Genomic DNA, 15,938 nt, shown 5'->3' on the forward strand with positions numbered 1-15,938 from the left:
GTATTAAGACACTTAACAGGATAGTTCACCCAAAAATTAGAATTCCGTCTTTAATTCCTCATCCTCATGTTGTTACAAACGATGAGTTTCTTTCTTATTTTCACCAAAAAAGAAGATATGTTGAAGAACATGGGTAACCAAAGAGTTGACGGTAGCCAATGACTTCCAACATGTTTGGTTACCCACATTCTTCAAAATCTTCTTTTGGGTTCAGCAGAAGAAAGAAACTCATACTAGTTTGGAACAATATGCGAGTGAATACACAAAGACAGAATTAATAATCTTTGGGTGAACTCTCTCTTTGTTACATTAGATTTCAATTTTTTCAAGCTAACAATGTTTGAAATGATAAAACTATATATATTATAGATATAATGTTCAAAATTAAGAAAATGTATTTTTGTAACATGTTCATAGTGATGAACTGACTTCATACTGTATATCCACTAGAACAAATCACCAAAATACCAGCTGATTAAAATGCATTGAGCCAAAATGAAGTTAATGAAGTGACAGTGTTATGTGGCTTTGGGGTCTTTGGGGGGCACTGTTACACTAAAGTTCTGTTGGAAATCAGACAAAGGCTGTTGCAGAGGCTGATTCACTAAGACAAAGACAGAACAAATGCTAACTTTACTTGAAACGCTTATCACCGTGTTCTCTGCTGATCATATTTTCCATCATTAAAACCGCAACAATGCTAAACGCTAACGACATGTCTCATCATCACAGATGTCCTGGATGTAGAACATTGTGAATATATATAAACATGTATATATTTCTGCATTAACATACACATTCTGATTGTGTTAACTGATTTAACACAAATGAAACAGATGGCACTTTAAAGTCTCAATACTTTAGGATCAGAATAAAGTTTATGAATTGGATGATATAATGATTTCCAGCACAGGCAGATGTGCCGCAGTAGAGGACAGTAGAGTCGCAGAACACCTGACTGACAAACCATCTGCCGGAATTCCTGAAACTTCCACCCACCTCCACAGACATCTGAGAAGCAGATCTCATATATATGCATCCTCAACAGCCTGCATTCACTTCACAAGCCTGATGCATCTGTGGATTTTTTCACACCGAGCTTAAAGATTAAAGGCTTGTCCTCGTCTGACCACATGGTACGGGGGACGCGTTTGTTACAGCCCAGCGGTGCTCGGGAAGCTGCGTTCAAACTACAAGATCCTCAATACTGTCTCTATTAAAACATGATAACTTGCTCAGCCTTTGAAACAAATCCAGTTTTCACGATCCAATCAATTCCTGATGATCGAAACTTGTTTCTTTCAGAAATACATACATCACATGAAAGCAAAAAATAGTGATGTCATGACATGGTGAATTTGAAATACGGTTAAGCTGTCCTTTAAAAAAAAAGTTAGCTTTTTTATTTTAATAGCTTGTATATTGTATAATGAATCTAATTAGGGGGGTTATATGTATTTACACACACACACACACACACATATATATATATATACACTCACATACATTATATATGTAACTTTTTTTTAAACTCCTACTAAATACAAACACATGACAATGATACAGATTTTTGTAATTATATATATTTCGTTTCTGCTTTTTGCGATTTTTCATTTATGTATGTATATATATATATATAAAGATTCTCTCTCTCTCTCACACACACACACACACACAAATATAGGTAAAATGGCTAAATTATGAGAATAAAACTTTACTGTTCCTTTGCAGAATCAATAGGTAAATACAAATTTACTAAAATATATATATATTTTTTAATACAATAAATGATATCCAAACCCACTGTATGAGTGAAAGATGTGAGATGATATTGAGATTATATTTTTGTAAAGTATGTTTACTATATCATTCATACCACATAAAATTGATAAATAAAGCCTAATATTTTACCACGCTACACCGCTATTTGATGCAAACTATATCTAATCAGTACTGCCGAGCTACAATGATGTTAACACAAATATAGCATCCGTGGCTTGACTTTGCTTAACTATTGCACTATATATATATATATATATATATATATATATATATATATATATATATATATATATATAAATGCTATATAAAAATTATTCCATCTTTAATACTTAATACATACTGTTGGCAAGTGAAAAGTTACATTAGGTCATGCCATCAGTGACAGGGCACTGGAGGGCGAGGGTCAGCTGGGAATTAGGTGTTGCTTTGAGAACACATTTAAAGGGCAGCACAGAACGTCTCGGGGGACAATAGAATCTTTGAGTGAGAAATGATACACCTCAGTGTTCTTAGAGAGGAGAGAGTGGGAGTGTAGAGAAAGTTAAAGAGGAGATACTGGAGTGGAGTGGAATGCGGATGCAGTGCCTTTAATAATGCAACTGCTGCTCTTCTGCTCTCGCTCCACCGGAATCATCCTGACTTCAACATCCTCCAGCTTGTTCTGCGCATGTGTGGTCCCAGAGCCCTCCCGCTGGCCTGAAGCTCATCTGAAACACTACAGCACTCCGCTAAAGCATGGCCTATGTCCATTTAATGGTTAGTTCACCAAAAAAAGAAAAGAAGAAATGAGGATTCTGTCATCATTAACTCACCCTTATGTTGTACCAAACCCATATGATTTTCTTTCTTCTGTTGAACTTTTTATTTTTATTTTTTTGGAGCTTGATAACCTCCATTATGGATAAGAGCACTCAGTCTGGATGTTCTGCAATAGATCTTCATTTGTGTTCCACAGAAGAAAGAAAGTCAAACAGTGTAAATGACAAAAAAAATTCCATTTTGGGGTGAACTATTCCCATAATATACAATATATATTGTTATATTAGTATCACTGATTATACTATTATAGTTTTTTTTTTATATATTTATATTTTCAATACTTAATAGTCAATACTTTTTTTATTTGTTTCATTTTTTAAATATGCCTATATAGTATTCATTGTTTTTATTAGTATACTTTTTTTTAAATAATTGAGTTAATTTATTTTAGTACTTAAACTAAAAAATAGATTTTTTTTGGTTTTTGTTTTAAATTTAGATAATAATAATAAACCTGTGACATTTTTTTGTTAAATTTTAAAAAACTAATTTGGAAGATGTTTGATAAATAATAATCAAAACATAATTATAATAATTATTGGGAGCCCTTCATAATAATAAAACACTGCGTTAACGCGCGGTAAAATAATTGTTGGCAATTAATGTGTTAATATAATAATGACGCGTTGAATTGCCCAGTCATTTATTTCAGTTAACTTTTAAGCAACAAAAGTTTTTTTTTTTTTTCTTAGTTTAAACTATAATAACCCTGATACAATTGTGCAATGGTGTACACAGTGTTTTACATTTTTCAACATTCTTAAACAATTTTTTTTTGCAAGAATTTGATGCAAATAATATGAAAAATAATTATACATAAAATTAATGTAAATGCAATTTGATTAGCAACTAGCTTAAATAAAATAAATACATTTGTTTATATATTTTATTTTATTGCAGTTAACATTTTTTTTAAATAACATTTTTATTTATTTAGTTAACAATAACCCAGCAACAATCTTGTAACTGTGAACACAAAGCAAAATCAAATGTTTATATATATATATATATATATATATATATATATATATATATATATACATACATTTTTGTCTTGCAACTAGCTGAAATAAAACAAATAGAAAACCTTTATTTCAGTTAATTTTAATTTTTATAGTTTTTATTTTTTATTTTAGTTAACAATAACAACCATGCAAAATCAAAACTTTCTTTACAATTTTTCAAAATTTTTTTTTTTTGCATTTCATTGGTTTCCTAAATAAAACATAAAAATTATCCAATAATTTGTTACAAATAATACAAAGGAATTATACAGAAATGTATGTAATTGGCCTGGCCTCTATCTGAAATAAAATACGTTTTAAGTTTTTAAATATTTTATTTCAGTTAATGTTTATTTTATTATATATTTATTATATTTAATAATGAATTCTCTTTTTTGCTGTAGTTTTAGTTAACCCTTCGACTGTATACACGCAACAAATTCAAATGTTGATAACCAAGTCAGACTGTTCCCGTCAGAAACCGCAGGAGGCAGATGAGCTTTTGTTGAGCCACTTAAGAAAGATGATTTGATCTTCTTATCTTATCGTTCTATTAGACGAGCACCATTAGCGATCTGCAGGGGATTCCTGCACCCCCCACCCCAAGCTTGGAGATCTGTTTCAGTCTGTCAGGCTGCTGGAATCCTGTCGCTCTTAATCAAACCAATTACAACACACTGGGCATCGAATACCACAGCTCCTTAGGATAGCGAGGTTACGCACAAAGACGGCTGATTCATGAGCGCTCTTTAAGCTGACAGGGCCCATCTGCCACTTTTTTCAACTCTTTTTCTTAAGCAATGCCTCACAGGTGTTGAGTTAAACAAACATACATACTAGAGGATGTTTCTGTTCTTTTTTGATAATGACTTTTCTATGCATCTGGGTCACATCGCATCTGCACATCTTTCCTTCAAACCGGTGATTCGAGACCAAAACAGCCACACCAGATCAAAATGAAAACATGCCAACCTTTATTTGGGAGTCACTAAGGTCAAAGGTCATGCTTGTGAAAGAGAAAACTTTTCTTTTAAGTATCCAGACCACAGTCACTTTGTCTGAAGTGGATTTTACAATCACACAGTAAGCAAAACTGTTCAGCCGTTCAGAAATAAGCCACAGGTGCGTGTTCTTTCGTCTCTGCCTTTGTTAATGTTTGAGGAATTTTAATACTTTGTTATGGCTCACGGAGACAGAATTAATAGGATTCAAAGACACCTTAGCCCTAAAATCCAGTGAAAGATCAAGATGGACTAGATCTAGTTAAAATCAAAGGTCTAAGCGAAGAAGAGTTGACTGAAGAGATGTGACGTGAGTTTGCACACATAAGTTATTTTAAGTCACTCTGAACCTGTGCAATTCAACTCCCATGCAAAAAAAAAATATATATATATATAAATTATATAAAATATATATAATTTATACAATTTCTATAGAATTATTCGAATAGTATTAGAGAAATATGATTGTTTCACTCACTTACACACACATTATCTGTGAGCAATTTTGCAGTATACTACCTCGAAGACTTAATGGAAGCATATTCCCACAATTCAGTGCAGTCAACTCGACCATCCATTGTAAAAAGTATGCAGTAGTACACAGTAAGCAGTCTGATAGTATTTTTTTTTTTTACTTAATATATTGGCTATGCAGCATATGCATGTGTGTGTACCTGAAAGAAGCCCGGAGGAACGGGGCCGACCGGCATCCCCTCTCCTGGGGGCATGTTTCCAAGGACAGGACTCGGAGCTGCTGCTGCACTCTGCAATCACAAACACACACACAATTCCAGTGAAACACACATATACAGCTACCAGCGCTTCCCCAAACACTGTACTGTGATGGTCATTCACCACTCAAGGACAAACACACACACACACACCCATAAACACACAGTGACTGAAAGGCTAAATCTACATGTCTTAGGGGCCGTTCACATATCGTGCTAAAAACGCGTTTTTCCTTCTTTCCAAAGCACTCGGGCAGAAGCGCTCCTGAGGCGTCTGCCTTTGCTAAGCAACCATGACCTGCTCTCTCCATGAAGACGCGTACATTTCAGCAAAGGATAAATGGATTTGCAACACTAAAAATCGCTCGCGGTAGCTCTGCTACTAAATTTATTTCAAAATAGCAATACATATACAGCTATGAACAGCTGTTCCTTCATCTTGGTTGAGTTTTCAACGTTGTTAGGGAAAAGGATGAAGCTGATTGGTTAGTTCTTGTCACATGACCCGCGGTGCGCTAGCGGCATTCTGCAAAGTTGAAATGTTTTTAACTCGATGCGGTGCGGACGCGCCTGGAAAAAACGGGCGCGTCGCGACTGCGTCGTTTCCATTATGAGCGCGCATGCCGCGCGCCTACATTGGAAATAACGAACTTGCGCGCGCAAAAGACGCGATATGTGAACGGCCCTTAGACAGACACATGGATAGTGTCAACAGCTGCTAACCACCAGAAGAATTGGCTTTCTGTCTGAAAACACATTCAGCCGCCTCTGAAAATTTCAAGCGTCAGGCAGGGATGGTAGAGGTCAGATGGCAGGCCAAAGACACATGAAATAAGACAGGATTACTGTGTCTGAGGATGCTAATGTGTTAGACTCAGTAAAGCACAAGAGAATGGGTCAGTCTGCAGACGAGGATGGATGATGGGTCATCATATTGACCTTAAGGTCTTCTTCTGGTGTAGTCAATCTAATCAATCAAATATTATTTATTAGTACATTTTCTGATGTATTTTCATTTTCCTCTTCTTCTTAAAAAATAAATTGTTATTAATGATAGTATTATCAATAATATCAGCAATAGCAATAGTAATAAATATAATATTATATATACATATGTAAATTGTATTTATTAAAATTACTTCGATATATTTACCTTACATACACATCTAAATATAAATAAATAATTATGTTAAACATTATTATATAAATGTTATTTATATTTAACAATGAATAAATCACAATAATGCAAATAATGTGGGTGCACACTAAATTTATGTTATTTAAAAATGATTACAAAAATAATATTTATTTATTTACTCAAAACCTCTAAAACAAAAATTGTATATATATATATATATATATATATATATATTATAAATTACAATACATAGTGTATACATTATTATTAACATTATTATTATTTATAATTAATGAAAAATCATAACACACATAATGTATATATTATTTAAATATCATTACAAAAATATGATTTGTATTATTTGCCCACTTCATTAAAATGTATTTATATATTTATTTAAAACCTTCTATCAATCTCTATCTATCTATCTATCATTTTTTATATATTTTATTATTATTATTACAATTATATTTATGAAAATGTTATATACTTATGAAACCTATAAATAAATATGATGAATGTAATAAAAATATCAGCTAAAACACATTGATTTATATAACAGAGTTAAACACAGTGATGAACAGCGGCATTTTACTAAATATTTTGCTACAAAACAGAATACTTTTTTAAGCAGTTCTCACTGGAAAAAGTACTAGAAAAGCTCCATTGTTTTGTAAACACATGAGCCGCAGTCACGCTACTGAAAAAGTTAGTTACGTTCGTAGAGTTGCTGCTTTTAGTTACAGTTAACACTGTACATGAGGACTAGATGAGATGTACAGTAATGACGAAAATCTTTGTTTTGCCATCCAACAACAGCCATCAAGTGACAAACCGGCTGGGACTGAATGTTTTATCTAGCACTTGGGCTCCAGGCCGGATTGGCACACCAACATAGCCGCAGCACCAAGACAAACTGTGCCGCCCGCAATGACTACAGACTGTGTGTGTGTGTGTGTGTGTGTGTGTGTGGAGCTTTACTGACATGCAAAGAGAGACACACACACACACTTAGACACAACAGTCTGATTACCCTCGGCACACAAGGAAATGAGCAGGGGAAATGCACTCACATCCGCCCAGTAATAACAAAGAAGTTGCTGGCAAACTGAAGGTGGAGAAATACACGACTTGGAGCGTTTTCTAATGCTAGACGATGAAAACAGCTACTGAACTTTTAGCTACAGTTCATCTACATCAACAAGACGACATAAAAATCCCAACTGAGAGAGTCGTGCAAACGTCCATGGCATTTTATTGACGCCGAAGCCATCTTTTGTGGAGGTAAATAAGATCCCGCTGTGAGGGGCTGAATATTGTGTTTTCCTGCAGTAATGCTGAAGTCTCATCTCCTGATAGCAGCGGCACAATAATGAGCCTAATGCCCTCCGTGCTGAGCAAGCACTCTATCAAAACTACCAACAAAGATAAACTAACGTCCCTCGGCTCTTCAGGGTCCACAGTCAGTCATAAAACCCTCGCTGCCGAGGGCACTGCAATAAAATCTGGCCTCTGATTAGAGTAACTTTCATTTGGCATGCATCCCAATCAGGGGAAACCAAACTGGCTCTAATGTAATAAGCAAAGATGTCCGACTGTCTTAAAAGCGAGCTGTTAGAAGTGTTAATGGTGATGTGTTTAAGCTTTTGGTTGATGTTGATTTGCAGCGGGTGTTTGTAATACAACTGAATACTAAACGCTGTGTACAAGATGTGACGAAAATGAGTTGAAAACCTAGAGATTCACTGATGCTCTCGTTGCACAATTAAAGGGATTGTTCACCCAAAAACACACTTGGAAAAATATATTTTGGCAAAATAACCTAAATTGGAAGACTCTGTCAGGATGAAATGTATTAATAAAAATAAATAAATTAAATAAATTATTTGCAATTAATTAAATATATCTATATATAAATTGTAAAATATCTTTTTAGATAAAACCCAATCATAAAATATACATGGTGAAACAAACACACACACACACACACACACCCACACATATATATATATATATATATATATATATATATATATACACAATTTAAATAAATTATAAATAGCAATATTTTTGTGTACTACATTTTCATAAAAAACGAAACATTATATGTACTGTTCAAGCAATAAATAATATGAATATACACATTATTATAATTATTAATATACAATATCATTATTAATATAATTATAGTTACATACACATATATATTAGTAATATTACTAATATTAATATAAAAAATGTGTGTGTGTGTGTGTGTGTCTCTCTATCTACAGTATATCTATCTATCTATATTTAATTGACTAACTATTTTATTTAAAGAGATAGATAGTAAATAATGGAACAATTATTATTCATTCATTTTCAGGGGAACTTTTCCATTAGAATTAAGCATACACATTAAAATGACTTCTTAAAAATATAACCCTCACAAACAATCGATGTAAACAGCAGTAAACAAGAACTTAAGACGAAGCTTGGGTGGAAATAACACATGCCCCACCGATTGTAAACCTACCACCTTTTGGCAAAGGCATTTGTATTATTAAATATTCAGCGGTTACTTTTCAGTGACTACAGTTACCGTTTGGCTCGGTGGCACCTGGGGTTTAATTCGGTTCTGAAGCGGCCGTTTCAGTTGAGTGTAATGGACCTGGGAGCTTTACGTTCATGTGACAGAAAGCTTGAAGCGCCGAGTGTAATAATGCCATTCTTGGAATTGTGAGGGAACTGATAAAACGCACATCCTGCTGGGAGTTTATGTAAGAGAAGAGGGAAAAGGATTAAAACAGCGTGGCTTGTCGCATATTGAGCAGGCAGGGTATAGCGTAACGGCTATTTAAGCACAGGTTTTGCTCTAAAACCATTCAACAGCAGCACAGAGCACGTTGGTAAATGCTGTTAAGCAGAAAAGTTCTGGGTAAATCGTTTGAGCTTGTCCCCGTGTGCCAGACCCTTGCCATCACCTGACAGGTCCGTCCTCCTGTGTCCAGTCTGCTAATGTTAATTAAAGGACTTCTGACAACTCAACAGGCTTCTGCGGGACTCCCTCCACCTGTGCTGCCCACTTGATTCCTGGTGCTTACAGAGCGTGTTCCTGATTAACACTGATTCATGAGATCAATGACCTGTGACAGCGAGCAGGAATGAGTGACTGGAGAGCGCTGGACTTCTAACAGACAGCCCACTATATAATAACAATATCAGTGACTCTGGAGTTACTCGTTTGTTATAAAAACTAATTAACTGAAATAAACATATTTTTAAGTAATGTAATATTACTAATAATGGCATTATTATTATTTGTATTATTAGTATTAACAACATTAAGATCCTTTACACATTTACATTCTGAAAATAGTAGTATTATTATAGAATCATAATATTGTTCTAATATCATAGTATCTTTTGTAATTTTATAATTCTAATGATATAAAATATTTGTAAATATTATAAGGTGGATTCACTAAAACAGGGAATAATAATGATAAAAAATTATTAACAAAATAATTTAAAATAATAATTAAATCAATTATTTAGTACATTATTATTATTATTATTATTAAAGTATCATTTAAAAATTAAAACCAATGTATCATTAAATAATGTAATACTACTAATAATAATTGAATTAATAATTTAGTTAAAATAAATGTATTATACAAAAGACACAAAAAAGTAATCTAAAACAGAGGGAAAAAAGAAAACCCTATTTATTTCAGCAACTGAAATTATATTTAGTGTGCGTTTATCCTTTTTTAGATTTCTGTGTCAGATTAATATAATGTAAATATTTAATTTAAATAATATATTTAAAAATGTTTAGCTAAATCTAAATAACTTTTAACTAAATATTTAAATAAATATTTTCATAATTAAAAACACAAAAGCACCAAAGATAAATCTAAATCTTAGAATCATAATATTGTTCTAGTATCATAGTATGTTTTGTCATTTTATAATTCAAATGTTGCAAATAATTTGTAAATATTACAAGGTGGATTCACTAAAACAGGAAATAATAATGATACAAATTTATTAACAAAATAATTAAAATAATGTACTAAATTGTTTATTATTATTGCTATTATTATTATAATTTTTTTATTATTATAAATTTAAGTATTATGACTTTAATTAAAACCAATGTATCATTAAATAATGTAATATCAATAATAAGAACTGAATTAATAATTTAATTAAGATAAGTGTATTATAATAACAATCTATTATTACATTATTTAATGATATGTTTTATTAAGTTCTTAATAAAAATAATAATTCAGTTGCTGTTATTATTATTAAATTATTACATAAATTATTGACAAATTATTATTATTTCCCCCTTCTTTTTTTTGCATGGATCCAAGTTTGAAAACCCCTGAACTAAACCATCTCGGAAAACATTATTATATTAATAGTAAATATAGTTTTATATTCAAGAGATATAAGAGTCTGTGCACAGTTTCTAGTGATCATGGCATTTCTTGTGATTTTGACCTTTACATGGCCACAATGTATACTGCGCTTATAAAATAACTAAAAAAGCTTTTAACCAGAATTGACCAGAAAAGCTTTGTAAAGTATTGTTGTGCCATCACAGAATCTAATTTCGCCAAATGTACATTTTCATATACAATAATGTTCAATAACTCAATTTTAATGCTTCCAGTCTTTGCCTGGAGAAAGGATAATACGTGATGCAACAAAAATCACTAAATACAACTCACAAGCAGAATCTTCCCAAGAGGACATGAAGGTAGCAATAGATCACAAAAACTGAGTGTCTTCTACCTACAAATACCTTCTTACAGACGGTGTTACAACAGAAGATCGATTCAGTATCCTGCTTTAATGAAGCTTTATCCAGCCTTGATATACAGTAGAGGCCAAACAACAGTGTGTCAACCTTTCACACAAGCAATCACAACAGAACAAATTCACCCTCTGAGTGGAAAAAAGGTTAATGGGTCTCAACATTCGTGATTCTTCAGCAGAATTGTTTTGATGCACAATAGCAGCATTATCAGTCCCCGAGTACGACATTAGAATATGTTCAACAAAAACTCTTGTCAAACAGAGAATAAAGTTAAATCAGATGCGTTTTAGTAATGTTTACAGTATTCCCCAAACAAGCAGCTGCCATCAACATTTCTGAGAAATATCCCTAAAAGCAAAAATGACCTATAATGTTTGTCAACACTGGGCACTGTACCCAAATTACAATTTTACAATTACAACAATACAATTTTTTTTGTTTTATTAATAAATTCACAATACAACAAACAACTAAAAAAGAAGTAGCTAACTACAAAACAAGCTACTAAAAAGTTAGCTGAATAAATTAAAGACAAAACGGCAAAAATAAATCTAAAAAAAGGAAAAAAAAATTCTGTTACTATTTTCGCAATCGGAGTACTATTAATGTGACATAAAAAAAAATGTTGACAGCAATCATTTGTCTAAATCAAGATAAATATACATTAAATATAAATATCAGTTTAATTTAAATAATACAGCATTTAAATAACCTGAGCTAAATCTGAACAAAATATTTCAATAAAAAAAAGAAAAGACTTCTGTGCAGGGACACAGCTACTAAAATCTAGATAAATACATATTTAGAAATATTTTGTAGAAAAATGTATAAATAAAAAAAAATAAAAAAAAAATAAAAACAATCTAAAACAGAGGGAAACAAGAAAACATTATTTATTTTAGCAATCGAAGCAATAATAAAGATAAATGCATATTTAATATTACGTAAATATTTAAGTAACAATCATTTAAAAAAAAAAAAACTAAGCTAAATCTAAATAACTTTTAGCTAAATATTTCAATAAATACTTATAAATATTTTCGTAATTAAAAAACAAAAGCACCACAGATAAATCTAAAAAAGAGAAAATAGAGAAAATATTTATAATGCAATATAATGTAAATATTTCACTTAAATAATTTTTGCTAAATTTAATCAGCGACTTTTAAACTAAGTATTTCAATAAAACAGAAAGTGAAAGTGACTTATGAGCAAGGACTCAAACAAATCAATTACTTTTTCTGGAACTAGTTCATTGAAATAAACCATCAGAACAATTTGATTCACTAAAATTAATCTTAGGAAGAATGTGACATGAAAAAAGCAAAGTAGTATTTTGTGACACTGTGTTTTCTAGAAAATTGAGTTGTATATGCTAGCAAAATGAGCTGAGGTCTCGCTTCTGAAAAATATAGTGGTAGCATCACTATTTAAGATAGTGATAATATTGTAATACTGTAATATTGTGTGAGAAAAGCAAAATAACAAATGTTATGGAAACAGTCAAAGAGTGGCGATTCAGGAAAATCCAGCCAAGAAATTTGGATATAAAGTAATTAATTAAAAACACTTTCCCTCTCATTACTGTTCCCATTTAGTAATTTGAGAACATTGGACGCAGTCTGCTATGAACATCCATCTGTTACCACATAAAACGGCAAATCACAATATATTAGCTACTGAGTTGCTTGTAGAAGTGACTAACATGAAGAAAGAACACAAATACCGCCCATGATGCACCTGGGCTCATTTTGGGGTCTACTCTGCAATCCTCAAACCAAGCCTCTTAAATGGGATAGCACACAGTCTGGGTCACCAGCATGGGGTCCCGGGATGGGATGGAGGGGCTAATGGTTACCACACTGCACTTCCCCAGAAGGCAAATCCGCAACAGGGAATGGTAATGAGGATCCCGTTCTGGCGGCCAGCTTCGGTGCCAGCTCTGCTGTATGAATGGACAAACATTTGGACTGGAAATTTCTCCTGGGAAGCTGACAATACTGCTGGCCTGAAGTCTGTTCCGTCTTTGTTTTGGCAGGAGCGCTTGACGCACATTTGTCAACACTCTGCGATGCCTTTGCAGTGGCGATTAACGGCTCAGATCGGAATAAAGATGCGATTACTGAGAGAACTCCTCCTACTGTTCTCTGTTGACACTGTATCTGCTCTAAGATTCATTCAGCTGAATGTATAAAGTTCACCTAAGCTCATATTCACATAGAGATAAAGGTAAAGATAGAGGTAAAAAAACAACAACAAAAAAACATAACATAACATAACAACATTAATATATTCAGAGCTCAATAATGTCACTTGCCTTATTGTTCCAGCACTTTATCTATATTATAATTATTATTATTGTATCATTTAAATGCATTTTTATGCTTTGCAAAGTAAAAGTCTTGTTTTTCTGTGACATATGATAGTGAATTTTGCTTGCCAACTTTTTAAACTTTTTAAAGGGGTCCTATTATGCTCTTTTAGAAAGTCTTGATTTTGTTTGGGGGTGTGCTAGAACAGGCTCACATACTAGGTTGAATTGTATTATATTTAACGCCATAAAAAGCCTTAAATTGTATAAGAAAGCCTTAATTATGATTTCAAGAGGTCTTAAATTTGGGAATGGAAAGACAAGAATTGCGATATGGCTTAATGTGACGATTTATTTTCAAAAGGCAATGATCTTGTTGAACAAGCGCAAGGTTGTGAGTTCGATTCCCCGGGAACATAGATAGGTAAAAATTGATAGCCTGAATGCACTGTAAGTTGCTTTGGATAAAAGCGTCTGCTAAACACATTAATTTAATTTAAATATTTGTACATGTTCATGTTAAAAGTATTAATTTAAGGTACATTTAGCACAGGTAAAAATGTGTGACTAAGTTACGATTAATCACGTGTTAACTTATGACAATCATGCAATTAATTACGATCAAATATGTGGATAAACATGCGATTAAATGTTCCTGCGGCTCAGTGGTGGAGCATTGCGTTAGCAGCGCAAGGTTGTGGGTTCGATTCCCAGGGAGCACATGTTAGGTTTCTTTTGCATGATATGCTTTACACAACATTATTAAACTAAAGGGGATGGTAGGGTGGGATGGTGGTTTTACAGTGGATGCTTTTTGCCATTTTTATCAACAAAGTGGATGCCATTTCCCTGCATCCCCCCTCAAATCGAGCCCTGAGCATCAGCAAAGAATGTTAAGAATTCTGCAATCCTCAAATCAAGGCTCTTAAATGAGATAGCAGACAGTCTGGGTCACCAGCATGGGGTCCCGGGATGGGATGAAGGGGCTAATGGTTACCACACTGCACTTCCCCAGATGCCATTTCCCTGCATCCCCCCTCAATTCGTGCCCTGAGCATCAGTAAAGAACGTTAAGAATTTTTTTTTTTGCCATTTTGTAAATTACCATATTTTGCCATGAATTCCATTATCTTCCTGCAAAAGCGTTTATTGTTAATTTATTTATTTATTTAGAAAAAAAAAATAATTTATTTCTTTATAAGTATAGTTGTATGATTTTCAGCAATTGCGAATTATAGTTTCAAACTGGTCTTGTAAAGCAATCTATCTTTACAAAATTATTTTTGAATGCATATTTTATTTTTGTATCAATTCTTAACATTTACTATTCAGGTATTTTCAAAAACCCTCTTGAGTTTCAATATTTCTCAGATGATCACAATATTTCATTCTGTAGAATTCATTTGCTGAAAAAAAAAATGCTGGTGCAAAACTGTTTTGATGTGTTTTGACTGATATTTGGCCTGTTGCTAAGTGGTTGCTAGGGTGTTCTACACCTTAAATATGACTCAGGTCCAGTCTGTGGGAATTGCTTGTCTTTTTAATCAATAGTAAAAGTAATGCTTGCTTGAAATTGATTGCTAGTGACTGTAGATGATGATAGCACTTGAAAATATAATCATGCACTTCACGTAAACTACAATCAATCAATAAAAATGATCGCAAGTGCCATTAAAAACATACGTTCAAATAACCAATACAGTCGCATCATAATGTGGATTCCCAACAAAACTCAATAAATCTATTATGAATCCAAACCCCTTACATAAGCATATTTCCTATTGACGGCGTGCTAATGTGTGTCCGTCAAATGATATGTCAGTTATGGGAATCAGTGATGTCATGTTGTTTCAGGGAAGTGAAGGCTAAGACAGAGCCACACACTCAATGGCACAAGCCCAAGCTGCTAACAATCACATCAGGTCCTCATTTCAAAACCCCGATGAAAAAAAAGGTTGCCTAGGAAACGGCTCTAGTGCACTGCACCTCCCTGGAGGTCCACCAATGCTAGACAAGGAACGAGATCCGAGCGCTCACCCGGAATAAACCACACTGTGTCGAAACTCCTCCATCCGAATAGAGCAATTACAGTGAGCTATTACAGTATCATCTGCAAGGCTATACGTACTTGTTGACACGTCACACACGTGACCACAACAAAGCCACCGTGTGGTTTCTGACAACACCAGCCGCTTGTCATTGCTTTCATCACAATAACTTTGTGGTCGGTAGAAGGTTGGTAAAGGGAGAACTCTGAGAATCAACACAGAAAATAAAAATCACAAACTATTATTTTTTTTTTTTATCTCAAATGCTTTTTCCTGAATTAAATGGAG

General features: G+C 33.1%; 1 protein-coding gene across 3 annotated transcripts in view; it reads right to left on the reverse strand.

Annotated features, from left to right (window-relative positions):
* The window catches only part of ssbp2b (single stranded DNA binding protein 2b), a 61,870-nt gene that overhangs the window by 10,337 nt on the left and 35,595 nt on the right, over positions 1–15,938 (reverse strand). For all 3 annotated transcript variants that reach the window (XM_052607375.1, XM_052607376.1, XM_052607377.1), the window contains exon 5: positions 5,281–5,370. In XM_052607375.1, the coding sequence (XP_052463335.1) occupies positions 5,281–5,370 (90 nt within the window). The remainder of the gene's footprint in view (positions 1–5,280; positions 5,371–15,938) is intronic.

The sequence above is a fragment of the Carassius gibelio genome, chromosome A10, assembly GCF_023724105.1.
Source record: "Carassius gibelio isolate Cgi1373 ecotype wild population from Czech Republic chromosome A10, carGib1.2-hapl.c, whole genome shotgun sequence".
NCBI classification, from domain to species: domain Eukaryota; kingdom Metazoa; phylum Chordata; class Actinopteri; order Cypriniformes; family Cyprinidae; genus Carassius; species Carassius gibelio.